Raw genomic sequence first — 21059 nt, 5'->3', positions numbered from 1 at the left:
TTCCACTAGAGGTCTGGATCAGTAATTCACCAAGCAGGAAACAAAACATCTCTTGTTGAAATAACTGTAGCTTTATTTGAGTTTTTTTTTTTTCCCCTCAAAAAAAGGGTTTAAAGAGGAGGAAGTCATCCAGTAGCCATACAAACCTCATTGTGTGCTTCCATTTTAGAAGCCACAAAATAGGTCATGCTCAAGTCAAGTGAAACCTCTGGCTGACACAAGTATTTTAAATCATCTGAGCTTTGACACTCGAGTAACTGCTATCAAAGATCATCCTGAATATAATTAGTAGTTCCAATACTAATTTTTCCTCTTTACACTGAAATCAGACATTTTCAATACAAACACTACTTTCCATTGTTCTCAACAAAGCATACTGAACAGCTGCAAAAACACTCCTTCAACAAAGAACAACCGGGTAAGGTCATTACCAAAGAAGAAGCAAGCAGTAACACAAAAGATTTCACACTCCTGTAAAAAGGGCAGCTTATTAGTATAGTACAAAGAATCTTATAATACTGAGAAAACACAAGGGCCCAGGGTTTCCTCAGAGACAAGTGTATAAACCAGAGCTATTCTGCTACTGCATAGTAGGAGGTTACATCCAGGGGTGAGGGGATAGACAAAAGTATCAATAACTTTGAACAAAGAGAACTTGAAGAGTTAGCACCAAGAAGGAAACAGCTAGCTTGGAAAGATTACAATATTATAAAACTTTTGTAACAAGTACATAAGGATTAACCCACTGCAGGTCTTAGAATCTGCAAAAGCAAAATCAAGGTGAAGTCAGTGTGGAATCCCTGGCAGAATTTGATCTGCTACTAAAGTACTTAAAATTCAACCAAACTCTACAAGTGGTAAGAGGTAAAGCTTTGAAAGTTCCATGAATACTCATAATCCCACAGCTGTATGACAAAATTCACACAAATCCAGAATAAAACAATACACCTCTGCCTCAATGAAGGGGAAAGTCCTAGCTTTCCAGTCTTGTGCATTGCCCTAGGACAGTCAATGAGAAACAGCTAATGCAACAGGACACTTGTAGCACTGCTCTCCCTGCTTTGCAAGGCTCCCCAACTCGCTAGATAAAAAAAGTTAGAAATCAGTGCACCTAGCCCTTACCCCACTTCACAATAGACAAAGTAGAGCAAGTTGACTTTCTTCCACACAAATGTGTACCTTCATGTATCTTCGTCGACCTTTGCAAAAAGAGTAAAAGGGTCAATGTTCAGAGCCTCTCCGGACTCAAACAGCTTTCACTGACTGTGTAATTGTTTGTGCTGTGCTTGGTTATTGGGATACACTGGGGCTTCACACGCTTCTAAGTACTGCCAAAAGAGAAGAGTTAAATAATAAACCTATACACAGATGAGTTTTACCCAGGAGGGATACAATGGCCTTGTATACAAGACAGAACTAAAATTTCAGGTAACTTTGTATTCCCACAGTCTTCCCAAAACCCTGTCTCACCTTGACCCATCCCCTTGGTCTTTAAACCTCTGTCAGTGCATCTACTTGCTATAAGCATAAGAGTTAAGCAACTGCTAGAGGAGAAAAGGTTGGGGGGGAAATGCAAGTTTGCCAGAACAGCAAATAATTCCACAAATCTTATAAGGGTTTCTGTGTCAAGTCTTGGAGGCTTTTTAAGGGGTAAGTAATGGAGAACATATTTATGTAAAATCTGAAGTCCAGCTTCAGAAGTACAACAAAGAGAGAAACAAAAAATAGTCACCTTTGGGTGACTTTAGGACTTGCTTTCCTCAACCACACATGAATATAAAGACTACTGCAGTTGCCAAGTTTACATGCAATACTTGTCACCTTCTAACCACCCCCCACCTGCATTGGCCCCCTGTCCCCAAAGACTCCCAAAAAACCAGCCTCAGGGTAGGGCAAGCACAACATCACTAGTGCTCTGCTGGCCTATATAACTACATTAACAAAGCATAGCAACCCTTCCTGCCTTATCATTCTCATCTCACTTGTACTACTACGCACTTCCAAGGTTCACGTATCCTTTTCCCTGCTCCCCCGAGGAAATATAGAGAACTATGAACATGACTATGAAGGCTGTAACAAAGAGTAAAAGCTATTTGTACTGAACTATAAAGAAAGAGAATAAATTTTTTTATACCTTGAATAGAACATGTTGCTAATTAAAGCATTTGAATTATCTAAGAATACATGCCAGAAAAAATACTGTATTAAGAAGAAAAGGATATTAAGCAAGCAAGCACTCCTGCAGCATGCAATGAGATGGTTGACTTGGGAGGCTAATGAATTAGTATAAACAATTTAAATCTAATTTAATTTAACAATGTAGAGCATTTGTGCATTGCAAAGCAACAGATAGTAATTTGTTTCTTCATTAAATCAAAGATAAAATTGCTGATTACCCTTCCATGAATTATTTTATTGAAGAAGATGGCAAACAAATTTTATATTTAGCCATAAAGGCTCATGGCTAGTCCCCAAACAAATGTAACCAGTGAAGGATACCAGTGAACATAATACAGACCAGCTGTGGCTTAGGGCAACATGTTATTCAGACAAAATAGATTCTCACATTTTAACAGTTAGTGATCAAATGTTTATACAGAAAATTAATATTGCATTTTAAGTTTACTTTTTTATTTCCACAAAACATATCTAAACAGCACATTGTCTATTCACAATCTTTAAATGTGTTAAAATTATACATTGAGAATGCTGAGCATTTGGTACTGCCAGAAGTACTAAAATTATTAAACCCCCCTCTATTTTACAGATTAATTTATGAACTTACCTCAAAAGTGTTACCGGTGATATCAAATTCTGGTGGAACAAAGGCACCCTCTGGATCATCTTTGAAAGCAAAAGGAAATGTGTCAGATTAGAAATTAGTAGTGTTGCTTGTTTAAAAATCAAACCAATTTGATGATACAAATTTAATGATAAAGATTTAGTGAAAGAAACCATGTATATAGCAGTATGTTGGTTCACTCATATCTGATGTACAAAGAAATTATCCATGTTTCTAGTACTGTATGAAAAATAAAGTGCTATTTTCAAACTTCCTGCAAGAAGATACTATACTTTTCCTACTAAGAAACAAAACAGACAGAACAACCCCAAAGAAATACATTTACCATGCCTAACCACTTCTTGCCTTCAGACATTTATGTTTGGACCAAGTTATAGCCTGAACTGGTGCGGTTCAGCTGTGGCTCTCAGGTTTGATTTGACTAACAGGACATTTCCATTCACTATTTTTTCACTGCAGACCTGAGTGATAAGGGTTCAAGCAGCAAAACCATCCTGAACAGCTAATTGCCTCTTCATCTACAGGCCAGCTTAGAATCTTGACCTTTCTGCTTAGTTTGTTTTAGTTATGGTAAGAGTTGAGGAAGCACATTCCCTACCTGTGTGCCGCTCAGCGGAGAACAATGCTACTGCAGCAGCCACTTCTGAGTGAAGAGGCAAAAGGAAGAAAGGAACATCTTAAGAGAGATCAATGGTGCTGCTGCATCCAAGCATGCACACAGTATCACACTGTTCTGATGCCACATGAACCCAATAAAGAACACCAGGGGATTAAAAAAAGTGCCTGGCTAAAAACCTACACTTTGTGTACATATTCAATTCACCTAGACTATGCTTCTGTGAAGCCAATGGATGACTGAGATTGTTTACAAGAAAAGACTAAGTCTCCCTTCTCGACCAGGAGGAAAAAAAGTATGCTCACAGGCATAATGTACTCATCATAGCTTTAGCTCTAATAGAACTTTTGTGCCTGGATTTTAGAAATGAAATGCAAAGCTTTTTTATCGTGAAGATACTAAACTCAGTTATATGGTAGAGAAGATGAGAGAGGACTTTTTTTACATATTCATGTATTGCAGCTATCTGGCATGGCTGACTACCCAAGGTGCCACTAACTGGTTTACAGTTCCTTATGATGTTCCTGATTGTATTTTCCCACTGAAAAAAAAAAAGAAAAAAAAAGAGGGGTACACAACTAGTCCTGCATTCTCCCCTCACCCCATGTTTTTTTTCCCCTGATATTTGGGGGGGTGGGCGGAAGGGGAAGGTAACTAATGGACAGAAGATGTTTTGTCCCCCACCCCCAGACTTCTGATCCTTCTTTTTGACTCCCCGCTACCTTTTCCTTTCTTTCAAAAGAACACTTCAAAGGCTGTAGAAGCATATAATTTTTATCACTGGTAAAGCTCACTGTATTCTTTTAATATAATGTTTACAATGGGAATTTGTCTGATTTGAAGAGACAAGAAGATATCTGAGCCCTTGGCAGAACATCCTATTGAATGCTTGTCACTTTAGCATCATAAAACCTGCAGTAAGCAGAACTCCACTAAAGCAAAGGTGACAGGCTGTTCATTTTCTCTCACTAGCAAGAAAATTCAGAGGTTATAATTTCCTTCTAGAAGAATAATCCATAGGCAACAACTATAGGTAAGCAAAAAGCACAACCTCCCCAAGTACCTACCTAACACACTATATTTTAACCAAATAGTAACAAGAGCTGAGAGAAAGGGGAAGAAAAAGAGTCAAATACAGTGGAGTGTGTGGGGGGGAAAGAGAATATATACATAACTTTTTGCATTCCTAGGAAAAACACAACTTTCTTTAAAGAGAACTAATGAAAAGTCTTTTCCTCAGAGACTAACATGACTTCAGGGAACAAAATCTTTGTACATTTGCTTCGCACAGGAATTTGTTATCCCACATTTTAAGCACTTGAATACAGCAAATTCCTGGATCAATTGTTTGCCAGCTATTCAATTAGACTAAAACATTTAAGAAGAAATTGATTTTTTTCTTTCCAAGCTGCAAGCAAAGATCTTAGTTGAGGGGCATTTTTCATCCACTAATTTATTCTTTTCAACAATTCTTTCACATACTGCTATGAATACAAAGCCAGCTTTTTTTTTTTAAATTTCAAATTATGACTTGAAATTCCCTAAAATAAAGGAAATTGATTCTATATGGAACTAAAAGTTCTCTCACATGTTTGAGAAATTTAAGCCAAAACGAATACAACAATGATGAAGATATAATTTGTATTAATTACATTTTATGATGTTACATGCTTACTTGAAGTACTATCCTTAATTCTAAAGAAGGCAACAAATATTAATTTGTTGCCATTACCTTACCTCATTTTTTCTAAATACTTTTAGTCAAGATCTAGATTACAGAATAAACACTTATTCTGATATAGATTTAAAAATAAATTAGGTTAAAGGAAACACAACAAAACCCTGAATAGTGTGTATACGGACTAGAACAGTTCTTCTAGTTACAAGCTGTCATAATTTTAAAATGACTATAGAGTAAGGGCTGGGTATTTTTTTTCCTTTTGTTTTGTAATATCCCTAACAGGCTCAAGAAAAAGACTGTTGAGATGGGTCATGTGAAAAGGAAATAGCAACAATAACATGGCTTTTTTGTCTGCTGAACTCAGAAGTAATTTTTTAAGTTAAGCATCCCCCCATTCATCTGCTGTCATATCTCAAGATCTTACATGCTACAACATACTGGGTTTTAGCATATTAAAATTCATTTCTCAGTCAGTCACCACACTTGCCGAGCCTAAAAATCATGACTAAAAAAATACAATCCTTTATTCAAGAGAGCTTTCCTTCCTAATAGTGAATATGCACTAGAATCGCTCCATTCTCTATGGCCACAATCATCAAGATACATTGAATGTGAGATTTCTCTAGAAATAGAACATATTCATGAAATGAGAAGAACTGGAATAGACTAAGAATGTGCTTTACATAGGTAAAGACTTATGCACACAGATACACAAATACATAACCTACCGTGTTAAAAATGGAGATAAATTACATTCCCCTGGATAAGTCTTAAAGTAACTTGTAAGAATCTTCTAAGCAAACTCATAAAAGCCTTTGTTCATCAATCATACAACTGAGCATGTAGTTTCATATAGACTTATACTCACCCATTCCTAAACAAGTTTTTGTTTTCTCTTTATTTTAATTACAAGTCTTCAGAATAGAATATAATGCTTTACTACAGTTTCTCACTACGAGTTTCCATAGTTCTAAAACAAATGGCCTGGAAACACAAATACTTGCCACTGAGCTGTTCCATGAAGCATACATTGCCATTGGTGTTAAAAGCCAAAGTGTCAGGAGTGATGCAGAGCGTCTGGAAGATTGCAGAATGGGCAATGCTCTTCAGAGAATGGCAACACTCCAGGCAAATTGCCCAAATATCTTGCTCAGTAAGACAGCTCTCCCGCAGTGACAAAATATCAGCAAGGGACACATTCTCCTGCCAAGATATGAATTCATAAATTACCCTGGATTTCATGACATTACTTTGTGTATCATAGATTACATTTGACACAATTGGCTACAAATAATGTTTCCAGCAAGTTCTCAGACCTTCTGGGACACTGATTAACACCCCAAGAAACAATAAGCGCATGACTTTGCTCTTAACACAGACAGTCTCTTAAGAAGCACTGTTAACCTGAACAAAGGTATCGCAGTATGTTATCATCAAAAAATACTATGGGAGCTATGCAAGTTACATAAACATTGCATCAAAGTTACAGAAACAGACCATTCAGAGGTGAAAGCAGACAGATAAAGTTAAAACATTTTGTTTAACCCATGCCTCCCTTAAGCTCTCCCAGGTGCCTTTGGATAAACTACTTAAAAATTCTCTTCACAGCAGCTTTCTCTACCATCTGTGATCTGGGAAAAAATACCCTCTAAATTAGCCTGCCTTAAGAATGATGCTGTTGTGAAGTTTAGTGCTGTAGGCCATTTAATAAAACACTCAAAAAGCCAAACAAGCCATAGTAAAAGAGTTCTTACACTTTGACTTTAAAACCAAACACTTTGGTCATTGTAGGCCTTCCCATTACACTCAGCGCTCTTAGTAATCAAAACAGCTCATGGACTTAATCTCCAAGTTACTGTCCTAAACTGCAAGTCAACTTCCTTTGACCTCATCATCACAGTAAGGCTATAAAAAGTCCAGTTCCAAAAAAATGTGGCTCTAATGTGGTTTTTCTGGTCAAGATATTCAGAAACAATGCTTAGCTCAAAGCAGCTAGCCTTTTAATGTACGGTTTTTAGAATACAAAATTAATACATTACCCATAGCTACAGAAGTAAAGTTTTCACGAACTTAAAGGAATGACGAAAAACATACAAACAAACGGTCAGTTCCTTCTGTAAGGAAACATAAGCTAACAAAACTGGAAGTATCTACAGAAGTTACTTTTCATCAAAGCTATACCATATTAATTACACAAAATATTTTCTCCTTTATATGTAGTAATTAAGACTAAAGTACACTTCTGAATGATATTAAATATACCTTGAATTGAAGATGTAGCTGCACATTCTTTTTTCTGTATTCTAAGTAAAGTATGTCATCCTCAGCAAAACAGAATGTGAGGTATCTTACAGCTCAGAAAACTGTAGTGGTTCAAACTTTTAATCCCTTGGAAAATACAGTTACAACTTTCTTTATGTACCTTAGTACTGGAGAACATCAATGATATTTGGATTATCATTTACAGAAGGGTTAAGCATTTGTTAACTTGTTTTTCAGAGAATGAAGTGCTACACTCACAATATCCTTCAAAGAAGGACTAACTCTTAGGCAAAAAATTTATTTTGCTCTTTAGTCTTAAACATGAAAAAAAACCTACAGGAAATAAAGTACACTTACTATTATTTGGGAAACTTAACTTCTATTTTCAATATTCTAGTTTTCATCAGCCTAAAGATGGATTGATTTACTGACGGCAGCGTCACCACAGTGCGTTCTAGCGCTAATCACAGACCCTGGTCTCACTGAGCTCAGCCCTACACAAATAACGAACAGCAAAAGCCCTTACAGTTCAGGTACACGAGACAAAACATCTCATTTTCTCTGTGCTGTCCTCAGCACCGTATGTCTAATGCTACCATCAGATTTTGAGGGTGGATAAGGAGGTTTTGCACATCTTTATGGGGAACTTCTTCCAAGCATGAAGGGCAGCACAGAGGTTCCTGTATCTGAAAACACAAACGTATGAGAAGAAGCTAGACCACAAACCATCAGGCTTTGAAGCTGACCAAAACAATAGGTAGGACAGAAAGGAAAGACAAATTATTTTTAACTGCTAGGATCATGCAGCTAGGTGACATGACAGCATTTGCCAAAACTGCACAAAAAGAATGTTTCATTAATCAAGATGCAAAACTATGAAAGTTTCATCTGTGCATACGGACAAGAAAGGCTCAATTTAGAGATTATGTGAAATAAAAACCGCAGCCTTTAAGACATCCTCAGTATCAAATTCCAGGCACAATCAGGACTTGGTAACATTTCTTTTAAGGCATTCTTTGAGGTCAAGGTCTATGGTGGATATTAATCATCAATAGCGATAACTACATTTAAACCTACAAAACCATCTTTGTCTTGTGGCTACTTGGGGAGCAAACGGAAGATGATGATCTCATGTCAGACAAACTTTCCCACCCCCTAGAAGGAAGATAAGTTAGGTAACACAGGGGCAAAAAAAAAGCAACAAAAAACCCCAAAAACCAAAACACCAAAAGGAAAAAAAAAAGAAAAAAGAAAAAAAAAAGGCCTATGAATGGAAGCTCAGTAGCTTCCATCAGTGATGGATGGCTAAGTGAAGATAAAAAAAACAAAGCAAAACACCGCCATCAAACAGCAAGCCTTTCTCTTTCCAATGCTCCAGGATGTAAAGTTATTTACTTCACAGAATCCATGTGTTTCTCAAAAGACCACACTATCTCGACCTTAGTCATTAAAGCTGCTATTGTGGCAAAGCAAGGCCTTTGTAGAGAATGAAGCATTGCAAACATCAAGACATGCATTTGACTAGTTTACACCTCCAAAGCAGTTCAGAGACAAAGTTTTCACCGCAGAAAAAAAAAAACCCTTTTAAGACAGTAACATATGAGTTTCCGCCAAGCCGAAGCTTCTGGCAATCCATGACCTCAGTACTTTGGACTACTGAAAGTTGGTTCACTCAAATTACAGGAAAACTTGAGCATGTTTCATAACAGAGATGCTGATGCATTTTCTCTCGTCTCATTATCAGTAAAAGATATTTGTAAAAGCAATTACTGTTTAATAACTATGAAAAGTGAACTGGTCAGACAACCATGCTTTAATTATTCACTTTAGTTCTCAATTTTCCCTTATATTTTCTTCAGAAAGTATAAAACAGTTCAGTAGCATGTAATTAAGCTGAGAATGAGAGAGCAGGAAGAGAAAACAAATTAGTTGGCCGGACAACTTCTTAAAAATTTTGAAATTAAATATTAATGAGTGCAAGACAAAGTCTAGTAAAGAAAGGCATTTGAAATACACCCTCACCCTCAGTATTTCCTGCTCAGGCAGCCTCTTGCTTCATATATTGGCTTTTGTAAGCCACATACATCAGACACCAACCTCATTCCTTATACTACATACAGCGGCAAGAAGCACAGGCTCCTCTAAATGACTAAGCAGCTGAGGGTTAGGTACATCAGCATTCACAGCTTTCTGGCACCTAAGTCTTTTTCCCAAGATAGTTCACACAAACTTCAAAACAATCTGTCTGGAATCACAGAAAATTTGGCAAATGCCATTCATTAAATTAATCACATTTTAAGACTGTACTTAATGCACGGTTGCCTGGGTGAGCTTGCTGAGTACTCTTCAAGTCAGCCCTTTCTTTACAAACATCTCTAATCACCAAGTGATAGGTCACACTCATTCTCTCAACAGGAGTATTGAAAATATTCACATCCCTGGAATAACTAAATAGAAGGGACTAGTAGGAATCCACAATCAAAGTCAATCCTGAACAGGTGTGAGGGCTCAGGTCTTCCTCACACAGAAGAGCTGACCCTCAGCCTTCTCCCATGCTGAAGAAATACTCAAAAAATTTAAGCTAATGTGTAAAAAGGAGGCTGCTACCATCTTCCTTCTATATTTTGCATGAGCCAGTATGAGAGGGCCTACTAGCCTGAACAGTACAGATGGGAGGAAAAGCCAAACCACTGAGCCATTAGATGACTTGTGAAACCTGGAAAGGACTCTTCATTTTCAAACTCATTTTTAAATCCCTATTCAGCTTGGGTTCCTGACATAGCAAATAAGTAAGTTTGCAAGACCTGGTCTGGGGAACAAGTGGCTCACATACGGTTCACCAAACTTTTACTTAAAGAAAAAAAACCACAAAATATTTTGCCCAAACTTTCACTAGTGGGTAAGGAACACCCTTCATGTGGAAGGATACAAAGAAAGATGAGCAAGAGCAATAAAAAGCAAGTGCAAAACCAAGTACAAATCCAGACAAGCATGACGACAGAACTGGGTTTAGCTACAGGTTATTTGGCATTAACAACTGAACTAACAGATTTAACAGTTTGGGTTTGTTTGTTTGTTTGCTTTTTTTTTATTTCCCAGTAACAAAAGCCTTTTAACACAAGAAAGCAAGAAATGGCTGTACAGAAATCTGGTTGGCAGCTACCAGAAACAGTTTTGCCCATGTAAGAAATTTCACTTCATCAGGTGAGACAAGGACACGCACGTCCCGACTGCAGCACGGACCCACCGCACGGCAGCGGCCAGGACACGTTCCACACTCGAGGACCATGACTTTGCTGTTGCGTGGAGAAGGTGCACGGGGACGGACTAAGCCCAACTTGGTGGCTGGAATCACCGGGCAGGAGAAAGCGAGGACACGCCGAAAGCAAACGGCTATGCCGACGCGGCCTAGCCGCCCCCGGCGAGGCGGGCGAGCCCCCGAGCTCCGGCCGCCTCCGGGCCCGGCGCCGCCGGCGGCTGCCCTCACAGCGCGGGCAGAGGGAAGGAGAGGCCGGGGGGGGGGGGGCTGCGGACTGCCCCGAGCTGCCTCGCCACAGGTGAGCGCACGGGCGGCGGCGGCGGCTCCGTCCCCGCACCTGCCTCACTCACCTCATCCTCCAGCAGCGTCGGCAGAGGCTCGAAGTCGTAGCAGTTCACCTCCTCCTCCTCGTAAAACACGTCCTCTGCGGCGCCAACAGCCTCCATTTCGCCCGGCGAGGGAGCAGAGGCTTCACCTCCGCAGCCTCCCGACGCGCCCGGAGCACGGCCCTCGGCCCCCGCCGCGGCTCATCCCCACACCCGCCTGCGGGCTACCCCCGGCGGCGACCCCCACGGCGCCGAGTCCGCCCTCCCGCCCCGCTTTAACCCCTTCCCCTCCCGGCGGGGCCGGACCGCGGGGCGCCCCCTGCCTCTCCCCGCCGCCCGCCGCCGCCCGCCTAAGCCCGCGGCTGGGGCAGTGCTGCCATGGCAACGCGGCCCGCCGCCGCCTCGCCCGCGCGGCGCGGCCTCACTGCGGCGGCTCCCGCCCTCCTGCGGCGGTGGCGGCGGCGGCGCCCGCCCCCGCCGCCCGCCTCGCCGCACCGCGGCTCGGGGCGTCCCCGAGAGTCACCGGGGGCCGCTGGCGAATGCCGGCGTGTGCCTCGCTCCCCCTCTTCCCCGCTCACGGTGAACTCCCGGCGAGAAGGCGGTGGCGCGGCGGTGGGCCCTGAGGGGCGCGCCTGCCGCAGTGCCAGCTGCGGCCGCCGGGGCCCCGTGGGAGCCGGGGCCGGTCCCCAGGTCGGCTGCGCCCTCCGGGCGAACGGAGGCGGCGGGAGGGAGGGCTGGTGTCGGGCGAGAGGCCGGGGCGGCGGCGTTGCCTGGCGCCCGAGGTGCTGACAGCCGGGGTGGCCGCAGAGCTGCTCCCGCCGCCGATTTCCTCGCGAGGGGCACCTCGGGCGAACCGAATCCCCCGCCCTGCCTGCCCCTGTGCCTCGGCCCCGTGTTATCCACCGGCCCTCCAAATCCCTGGACTTACTTGATAAACCATAGCGTTTAAAATTGGGCATGTGACCAAGTAATTGCATGATCAAGGCCATAGCTCCTGACGCGGTGCAAACCATAACAAGCACAAACAAAACCAATCCGGTATTATCAACTTGCTTTCTATTAGCCCTAGCCCATTTTTTTTTGCTATCCACAGGGTTTAGGGTGCTTAGAGTAACTTCATTAAGTCTCCCTTTGACACTGGAGTTCAAGGTCAAGAATTCCTTCAAAAGTGCCATCTGCAGGCACGTGGTTTTGTTTCAAGTAAACCCCATTGGAAACTGCAAATTGTGTTGTGTAAACAGGCCATCGCCGTTGTTCCCCTTTCTTCCTGGGAAGGGGAATTGGCATTTGGTAAGGGACAAGTGACTGCATGCACTGCACAAACCCCTGAGCAAGTGTCTCCTGATTTAACTTTAAGCATATGTGCAGCCACGTTGAAGTCTCACGTTTCCATTTTAACCAGCGTGGTGAGTGGACAGAATAGGCTGTTTTCTCCTGTAATTAAATTTCACAACTACAGGTACTTGGCAAGTAATAGTGCCGTTTTCATTATTCTGCTTTCCTGTATTCCTATAATTCTGTGTCAAAATGGGGCATGTTAATGAATTAATGTGTGCACAGTACATCAAGCAAAGCAAGAGTTTTATATCCTATTTTGTATGTAGTTCTCTTCGGAGAAGATTAATACTCTATTAAAATATACGTTAACAAACACTGTGAAGCAAACAAAGATACCTTGATTAACTGCCCCATAAAAGTCATCCTGCAGCAACTGTAAGATTTCTCCCAATTAAACATTAACTGGATACATTCCACAGTTACAGCATGCTACTGAGAGAAAACCTAAACCCAGGCAGATTGGAATCTTTCATATATATGCTGTCTTCTTACTAACATTTTTTAATTAAATTGATGTGAATAAAATGTTTTTTATGATTACAATTGTTTCAAATATACATATATACACTTATAGTTTGGTAACTCAGGCTTTTAATTGTGAACAAGTATTACAGCATGGGAAACAGCGAGTGCCTGGTGCTTCTGAAAATAAAGCCCAACATGACTCCAATAACACTACTATTATAAAATATTTCTTAAAATTTATTTCACCAGCATATTTGGTAAAAAGTTTTCCTCAGACAGCATGATCTACCCAGGAAGAACCCTGAATTCTGGACCTCTGTGAGCTGGACTTATAACTGTATCGTAAAGCGAAAGAAGAGAGAAAAATTTCTCTGGTGCATAAATTTGGTCTAAGATCTACGCTCGTCCATAAATATACCTTAGACGAGCACTCTGTTGCAACCACCACTTGAACATTCACAAACATTTCTGAAAAATGACAGTTTAAGTCAAACCTATGGATGCTGCATGTAAATTCACATGCTAGTTTTGAAAGGATCACTGTTTTTTGTTGAGTAAGAGAAATTCCCTTGCTAAAAGCAATTAGTAATTTAGTGATAGCACATTTCCCTGTAAGGTTAGCAGACTCAGGTTCATATACCTACACAGCACTATTTGAACCTTGGATCTAGGCTTGAGTAGATTTCGTCAGAGTCAGTGACTAACTGACTATATTCAAGTGATTCAAGATGCTTGAGACCTATGTCCTGGTTGCTCTGGTTAATTTACTTGCTTTATTGAAGAGCTGTTTATACCAAGTGGAGTATGTTCAAAGTGAAAAACAAAATGAAATAAACAAAAGATTCCTCTGTAACCAAAAACTTGTAGCAGACTTAGCCTTATCACAAGTGCCTTGATAGGCAGGGCAGAACAGCCAGTGGAACTGATACGGTTTGGTAGATTTTTCCACAAAAATTGCTATACTAAGCCTCTGCTCTCATCAGTAATTCTGTTGTTTTGCTTTCCTTGTTGGTCTCACGGTTGAGGCAACTGTCAGAAAAGGCATTGTAACTTGTTTGATACATTCATGTAGCAATTCTCACACTAGAATATTCATTCTTATTAACATCTGCAATTAATCATGGCCCACAGGAATTGCTGGAGGACATGCAACACTACACAGTTCAGCATTAGAAAAAACCCCACATGTAGATGAAGCTGTCACTTTGTCTCCAGTCATATTTTCCGTTCTTTCTTTTTCACAATATTGCTTAAGAAAGTTAAAGTTCTTAAGAGGTGTTTATAGAGTATTGGTAGACATTTTTTTGAAAGACGTTTTAATGGATATGCGAGTGTCTGTGGAAATTATCTTCTGAGGTTGGCTGAACATGCAAATGAGTATAATATTAAAACCAGAAATATATAGACAAGCAATCAGGTTCTAATAGGTGAGGGTTCTCAAAAGGCAGAAATAAAAACATTGTTTTGCACTAATAATATTCTATAGCCTGAAAAGAAATAAGAAAAGTTAGCACAGATTAAAGGAATATACTGTGACTAAAATTGTTTTGTCAAAGGATATTTGAAACAGGTTTCATTATGGAAGTACCAGAGAGAGGTTTCATTTCCCCGTGATTAGATTTTGAACAAAGATCTCTTTAGTGACAATCACACTACGAATCACAATTATTAGAGATTTTGACTTCTTAATTGTAGCTCAGACATGGAAAACTATTAAGCAAAGGTAAACTCCAGGTAAGTGTAGATACTAGACACAAGAAACCTCTCAACCAAGAAGTCCTTGAATCAACACGGAGTTCTGTGTCTTAAACTTGCTGAATGATCAGGGACAATACAGAGGGACTGGATCAAAGACATCTGATTTCAGTCTTCTCACAGTTTTAGCCTGCTCCCCTTAAGCTGTGTCTAATTTGTCGTAAATGCAGTACAGTTAGGGCAGTTTGCAGTTTTCACATAAGCAGTGTTTGCAGCCAAATAGCCGACTTGATTTCTGTCTGACAGCAGATGTCTAGAGAAGAGTGCAGGAACAAGGTAGTTGTATACTATGCTCTGCCAGTACAGTCTCATAGCTCCAAAGAGTCACAGTTCAGATATTCCCTCAGGCAGTGGTAGTGTCTACTGGTTTAAGAGACACTGGAATACTCCTCTTCAATGAATTTGTTCATTCACTTTTTGAGTCTGAATAGTTTTACTATCCACCACATCCTATTGCAAAATTCCTCAGCTGACCCACACATTGCATGGAGTAAATTCTTTGTTTCATTTGACACTCCTAATTTCTTGTATTTGAAAAGGTGGTGGATAGATGCCCTATTTATCATCTTTCTATCATTTATGATACGATAGAGTCGTCATATCTCACCTATTTTCATCTTTTCAGGTTGAAAGGTCCTGGTCTAGTTGCTTATTTGCAGAATAGAAAATATTCCATGACTTTGATCATGCTTTTGCACTTCACAGGACTTTTTCTAATTGTGTGATTATGTAATTAAAAATTGTGAAAGAGAAGGTTGGAACTGAATGAATGAATGAATGAAAGAAAGAGAGAAAGAAAGAAGTGGTAGACTCTCAAGAGACCTGCAAACTTAAAGGAAGTACTTCTCTTAACTGTGGTCTACTGATTTAGTTACGAGCCTTGTGCCTCTTAGTTCAAGATATCTGTATTCATGGAATATTGTCAAAAAATAATTCAGTGGGTGCTAGCCACAGAGAATACATTAATGGGAATTCAGGGAGTAAGTGCCAGCACCTCTGACTCTGCAACATAGTGTAAATACAAGCTACAGGAGAAAGGAAATTGTATAGGGTACTACTGTTAATGCCCCTTTATGCCACTGGAGATGTCTTTCATGTTCTTTTGTAGGTTTTTCCTTTTTATTACAGCACTTTGGTTATTCTTTTTAATAGATTATATAATCATAATTGACTATTAAAATTTTGGAGTACCAGCCTTGTAGATGAAAGGTACACATTTGTTGTACTATAATTAGATTGTACATTCTCCTTTTAAGAGTTTTCGTTTAATGGCAGTTTGCCTGAAGGTTTTCATTTTAATTTAGTTTGGGTGAAACCAAGGGAACTGAAGGATTGCAGCATAAAGAATTGGGTTTTGTGTGTGTATGACTTATATCCTTTTCAATTGTTTGGTTTTTGTTAATCAGAGATCACTTTAATGCCATGGGCTTTAATACTTTTAGTCTATGAAACTACTGTTCTTCCTTTAGTAGTTATATATATTTCAAGACAGAGAAAAGCTTTCTCTGCCAGTTGCCAACTGCTGCTGTCTCTGTGGCAGCAGTGAGAAAGCACTGTAATAAAAAGAAAATTATGTGTTGCTGCTACTGAAAAACCTGAAAGAAGTCAAAAGTAAAGATACTGCAATTTTTAAACCGGCCCCATTGCTGCTACGAATTGTATACAGGCATAAATCTGCTTGCCTAAAGTGTCACGTGAGTTTGTATTCCAAGTACTTCAGGATGTTACAAAGGCAATAGGGATGCGTTAGCTTTGCATTTCTGAAGAGGATCCAGTCTTATTCAACATACTCATCAACAACCTGGATGAAGGGACAGAGTGCACCCTCAGCAAGTTTGCTGATAATACTAAACGGGGAAGAGTGGCTGACACGCCAGAAGGCTGTTCTGACATTGAGTGAGATCTGGACAGGCTGGAGAGCTGGGTGGAGAGGAACGTAATGAAGTACAACAAGGGCAAGTGTGGGGTCCTGCACCTGGGGGGGAATAACCCCACGCACCAGTACAGGCTGGGGGTTGACCTGTCAGAGAGCAGCTCTGCAGAGAAGGACCTGGGAGTTCTGATGGACAGAAAGTTAACCATGAGCCAGCATTGTGCCCTTGTGGCCAAGAAGGCCAATGGTATCCTGGGGTGCATGAAGAGTGTGGCCAGCAGGTCGAGGGAGGTTCTCCTCCCCCTCTACTCTGCCCTGGTGAGGCCACACCTGGAGTGGTGTTTAGTTCAGAACTGCACCTAGTTCTGGGCTCCCCAGTTCAAGAGAGACAGGAGACTACTGGAGAGAGTCCAGCAGAGGGCTACAAAGATGATGAGGGGACAGGAGAATCTCTCTTATGAGGAAAGGCTGAGAGAGCTGGGGCTCTTTAGCCTGGAGAAGAGAAGGCTGAGAGGGGACCTTATCAACACTTACGAATATCTAAAGGGCGAGTGTCAAGAGGATGAGGCCAGGCTCTTTTCAGTGGTGCCCAGCAACAGGACAAGGGGCAATGGGCACAAACTGGAGCACAGGAAGTTCCACCTCAACATGAAGCAAAACTTCTTTACTTTGCGGGTGACAGAGCACTGGAACAGGCTGCCCAGGGTGGTTGTGGAGACTCCTCTGGAGATATTCAAAGCCTGCCTGGATGCGGTCCTGTGCAACCTGCTGTAGGTGAACCTGCTTTAGCAGGGGGGTTGGACTAGATGATCCAGAGGTCCCTTCCACTCCTACCTTTCTGGGATTCTGTGAAAATTATATGTATAGAATGTTTACTGTATGAGGAAAACCATATATAGGTATTCCCTTTTCATGGGCTTGAATGGTAGGAATGTGAGTTCAGAATCATCAAGCACAGTCTTTGGTCATTATAGGCACCTGTCACATCATTCTCTTCATAGAAATATCAAACTCCACCTGCTCCTACATTTCAGAAATCTTCTGATTTCCCTCCTCTACTTACTCACTTTTGCCCCTACATCGTCTTTTATGTTTTAATCTCAGTTCCTATTTCTTTGCAGATTACCTTATTATGTGCACATCTGTTCTGTTGCCTTTGACTTTATTTTTGTCTTTTCCAAACAGTGCATTTTCTTAAACCTGTGTTCTAGTCATGATTGCTTTTCTACTACACTACACTTTTGTTGTCTTTATAATACTGATAAACCTTCATTTCATAATTTCCTCAGGTGCTTAGAAGATCTGATCTTTTCAACAGAGTCCTCTTCTATCCACACCCTTGGTGCATTTCTTTGTGGAGGCTCGTACCTTTTTTCATCTTCATAATCTTCTCACATATCTATGGTCTAAAGACTGATTTCGTTGCATCTTCTTTGAATAGTAGTTTCATTTTTCCTCATATGAAAGACTATCAAAGGATTCTTCACTGTTCTCCTCAGGACATCTTTCGATCATCTAATACATTTTCATCTGAACTGCTGCATCTCCAATTCCTGTATTCTTTCTACATGAACTCTACTAGGTGGCACTCCAGGCATAAATAGCTCCCATCAGGAGCTACTTTAGGGTAATGTGCTTTGCATTTAGGCATCTCCACTTTCCTTGCCAGTCTTTAAATAGCCTATGCTGTTGCCGTTGGATATTACCTTCCTGTACCAGCTGAAATGCAGGGAAAGACAGCAGAAGTAAAGATACAATTTGGCCTCAATTGAAGTCAATAGCAAAACTGTCATGGCATAATTTTCTTTGAAGATAACTTATTAAGATGCAGGATCAAAGACCAGAATTGCTTTTATTTGTATACAAATGGGAAAATAACCTAGTAATGATTCAATATGCAAACACATGGCTTTCTCTTCACCACTGGAAAATAAGGACTAGAGGAGATATGAGTCCAAAATCAATCCAATGCTAAGTCTGGTCCTTGTGAATTTCTGAGTCATTGTCTCATTAATTCAATAAGATTATTATATTTGCCATAGACAGTATCTACCCAGAAAAATATGTGTGTGTATTCACACGTATATACATACAGAGAGATTGCTAATGGGATTCTTTTTATTGTTATCACTCTGGAGTGTTATATGACTTCTTTTATCTCAGTATCTTAGTACATCCCAGGTATTACCACAATAGGTTTGTATTGCAAGGTGGAGACCACTTTGCTTGTTTCACATGGTAAAGTGCGGCACAATGAAAATAAATCACTTATAACATTACTCAGGAGGCTTGTATCAACTGGAAATTTAAGCTGTAAAACCTGGAGAGCCAAGTTTACACTATAATTGCAAAGCATCCTGCAATTGATTCTGAACTGCTTTAGTTTTGACACGATAACATTGTCTTCATAACCCAATATTGTCTTTATAGTACCTATTGGTCCCCTTGCTCTTTTAATTCATTTTAGTGGTATTCATTTAAAAACACTAGAAAAAGTTGAGCGGAAGATAATTTTAAAAGATAATGTGCATAATAAAGTCTAATATGCTGCCTATGGCAATTTCACATTGGAAAATAAGCTTTAGGGTAGTGCTAGCCATCGTTGAGAGAAACACCTCATAATAATTAACTAAATCTTAAATTCATATTAAAGAAATATAAAAATTAACTGTGCAGGCAGAATTCTAAGCCTGAGATTGCTTATTTTTCTGACATTTGGCTATTTCTTTAAGCTTTCCTCTACAGAGATTTATGAGATCATTATGAGCTGCTCATAATGGAAAGGAAAACACTGACAAGACAAAGTATTCTCCTATCCATGGGGCAGTGAATCAAACTGCATTGTTTAAATCTTTCTTGAAGTTAATGAATCAGCAGGAAAAGTCCATCCTGAAGACCTAATGTCTCTTAAACATGTGTCCCCAACAGCTGATATGAAATCCATGAGTGTCTTTGTTGTTCTATTCTTTTCCCCAGAGACATGACCATGGTTATATGGCGAATCTTTCTCGATAAAACATAAAGACAAACTAGAACAAAGATGACATGATCTACTAGCCACAGAGGTGATATACAATATTTACAATTTAATCTTTTTGATTTACTGTGACTATTTGTCTCTAGTAAGGATTTAGCTACTGTGCTTCATGCTTGGGTCACTGCAGTTCTTTCTTCCTGGCATTGAATTGGAAAGGCATTCAGAAATTCCACCTGTGCAAGGCAAAACTGCCCAAATCTCCTGGTGCTGTTCTCCATATGCCTTACAGACCCTCCAAAATAAAAACATCGCTAATTCAGCAACCTGTTCTCCATTCTTACCCTAGGAAAACAACTGCTCTCCATGGAAGCCCAAGGGCTGCAGCACTCCTCTGTGAAGCTCTCAGGAGCTGAGATCAGACTGTTCTTGGCAGAGGGCCCTGTGTTATGTTATTCTGTGCCAGAGCTGATTAGAATGAGTCTGATCACAATCAATTTCAGATCACAATGCTGAACTCAATTTTTCTGCCAAGCCCTTCAATCAGTAACAAAGATAGTTGAAAGGACTTTCAAAGGTACAGATCATCCAATAAAGTCACTTGACCTCACAAGAGGTGAAGAGCAGAGGGTTTTTACATACAAACTGAGGCAAATCTTGTATAGGGAAATCAGAAAATGTTTGTTGAAAAACACAGTGGGAGCCATACTGAAGCTGTTTAAAAATGCAGATTTAATTTCCAAAATAGTTCCAGAGAGATTATTACTTTTCACATGATAGTCACAACCATAGAGGAAAAGGACACTTGCTAAGATTGACCTCTGCTATCATAGCTTGAAAATGCTGTGAGTAGGGTGCACTCCTGGCAGATGGAAGAAGTAGTCCTTTATGCAGGCAGGCTTTGAGTTTGCACCCTGATGCCCCACACAGGTGAGTGCCCTTTTTGCATTCTGAGGAAAAAACCCAACACTTAATTTCTCAGTCATCCTAAATTAAGACTCTTTTCTAACTTCTTAATTCAGCTACTGCACTGAAAAAAATCAATTATCTGCACTACCCAAATCTCAATTTTGTAATTGCTGCCTAGATAATTTGCTGATGGATGCATTAGTAATATTTATATATTGTGCCACTGGGGACTCCTTTATACTGGGAAATGCTCCTCTGAGGAGAAGCAGTCAATACCCAGAATGTAGCCATAAAACTTAAAAGTACAATCAGAAAACATAGCTGAGACTGAATCTTGTACATTGCACATGCAGATTAGCAGGAGAAGAGAAACTCTTACCAAAAGAGCTCCACTTACCAAGAGAGCTTATCAACAGAAAGGAGAAAATAGCCCCTCAGCCTTCACATGATACAGGGCCTGAAGAATTGAACTGCAGTCTGGTTTACAGGACTGTAGATTTTTAGACTTCCCTATCTTTCTTAGAACTAATTCAAAGGCAGAGGTGACTGATTTGCAAAGACTCCTAAGGACATGATCATTAGCTGTATGGTAGTGGAGCTCAAAATAGTGTTAAATGAGCCAGGAAGAAAGATAAATTGCTGAGTTCAGCTCAAACTCTACAGTAGCTACAGTGAGTGTGTGTTTGAAACATTTGTCATTAATTAGGCATCGTCAGTTACCTCCTGGATGAAGCCAAAGCCATCTTGGGCATCATAAAATCCATGAACTGCAGTATATGTCTGCAGAATTTGATAATC

At 40.3% G+C, this 21059-nt stretch overlaps 1 protein-coding gene across 2 annotated transcripts in view; it reads right to left on the bottom strand.

Annotated features, from left to right (window-relative positions):
- Positions 1-11067, bottom strand: part of KNDC1 (kinase non-catalytic C-lobe domain containing 1) — a 65100-nt gene extending 54033 nt beyond the window's left edge. For both annotated transcript variants that reach the window (XM_086466751.1, XM_086466749.1), the window contains exons 1-3: positions 10972-11067; positions 6105-6303; positions 2786-2844 (exon numbers count right to left, since the gene is read on the bottom strand). In XM_086466751.1, coding sequence (XP_086322877.1) covers positions 2786-2844; positions 6105-6303; positions 10972-11067 — 354 coding nt within the window. The remainder of the gene's footprint in view (positions 1-2785; positions 2845-6104; positions 6304-10971) is intronic.
- Between the last annotated feature and the right edge of the window lie 9992 nt (positions 11068-21059).

The sequence above is a fragment of the Leptosomus discolor genome, chromosome 6, assembly GCF_034619465.1.
Source record: "Leptosomus discolor isolate bLepDis1 chromosome 6, bLepDis1.hap2, whole genome shotgun sequence".
NCBI lineage: Eukaryota > Metazoa > Chordata > Aves > Leptosomiformes > Leptosomidae > Leptosomus > Leptosomus discolor.
The sequence above is the reverse complement of the archived record's forward strand: the minus strand, read 5'-3'. Positions and strand labels throughout refer to the sequence as shown.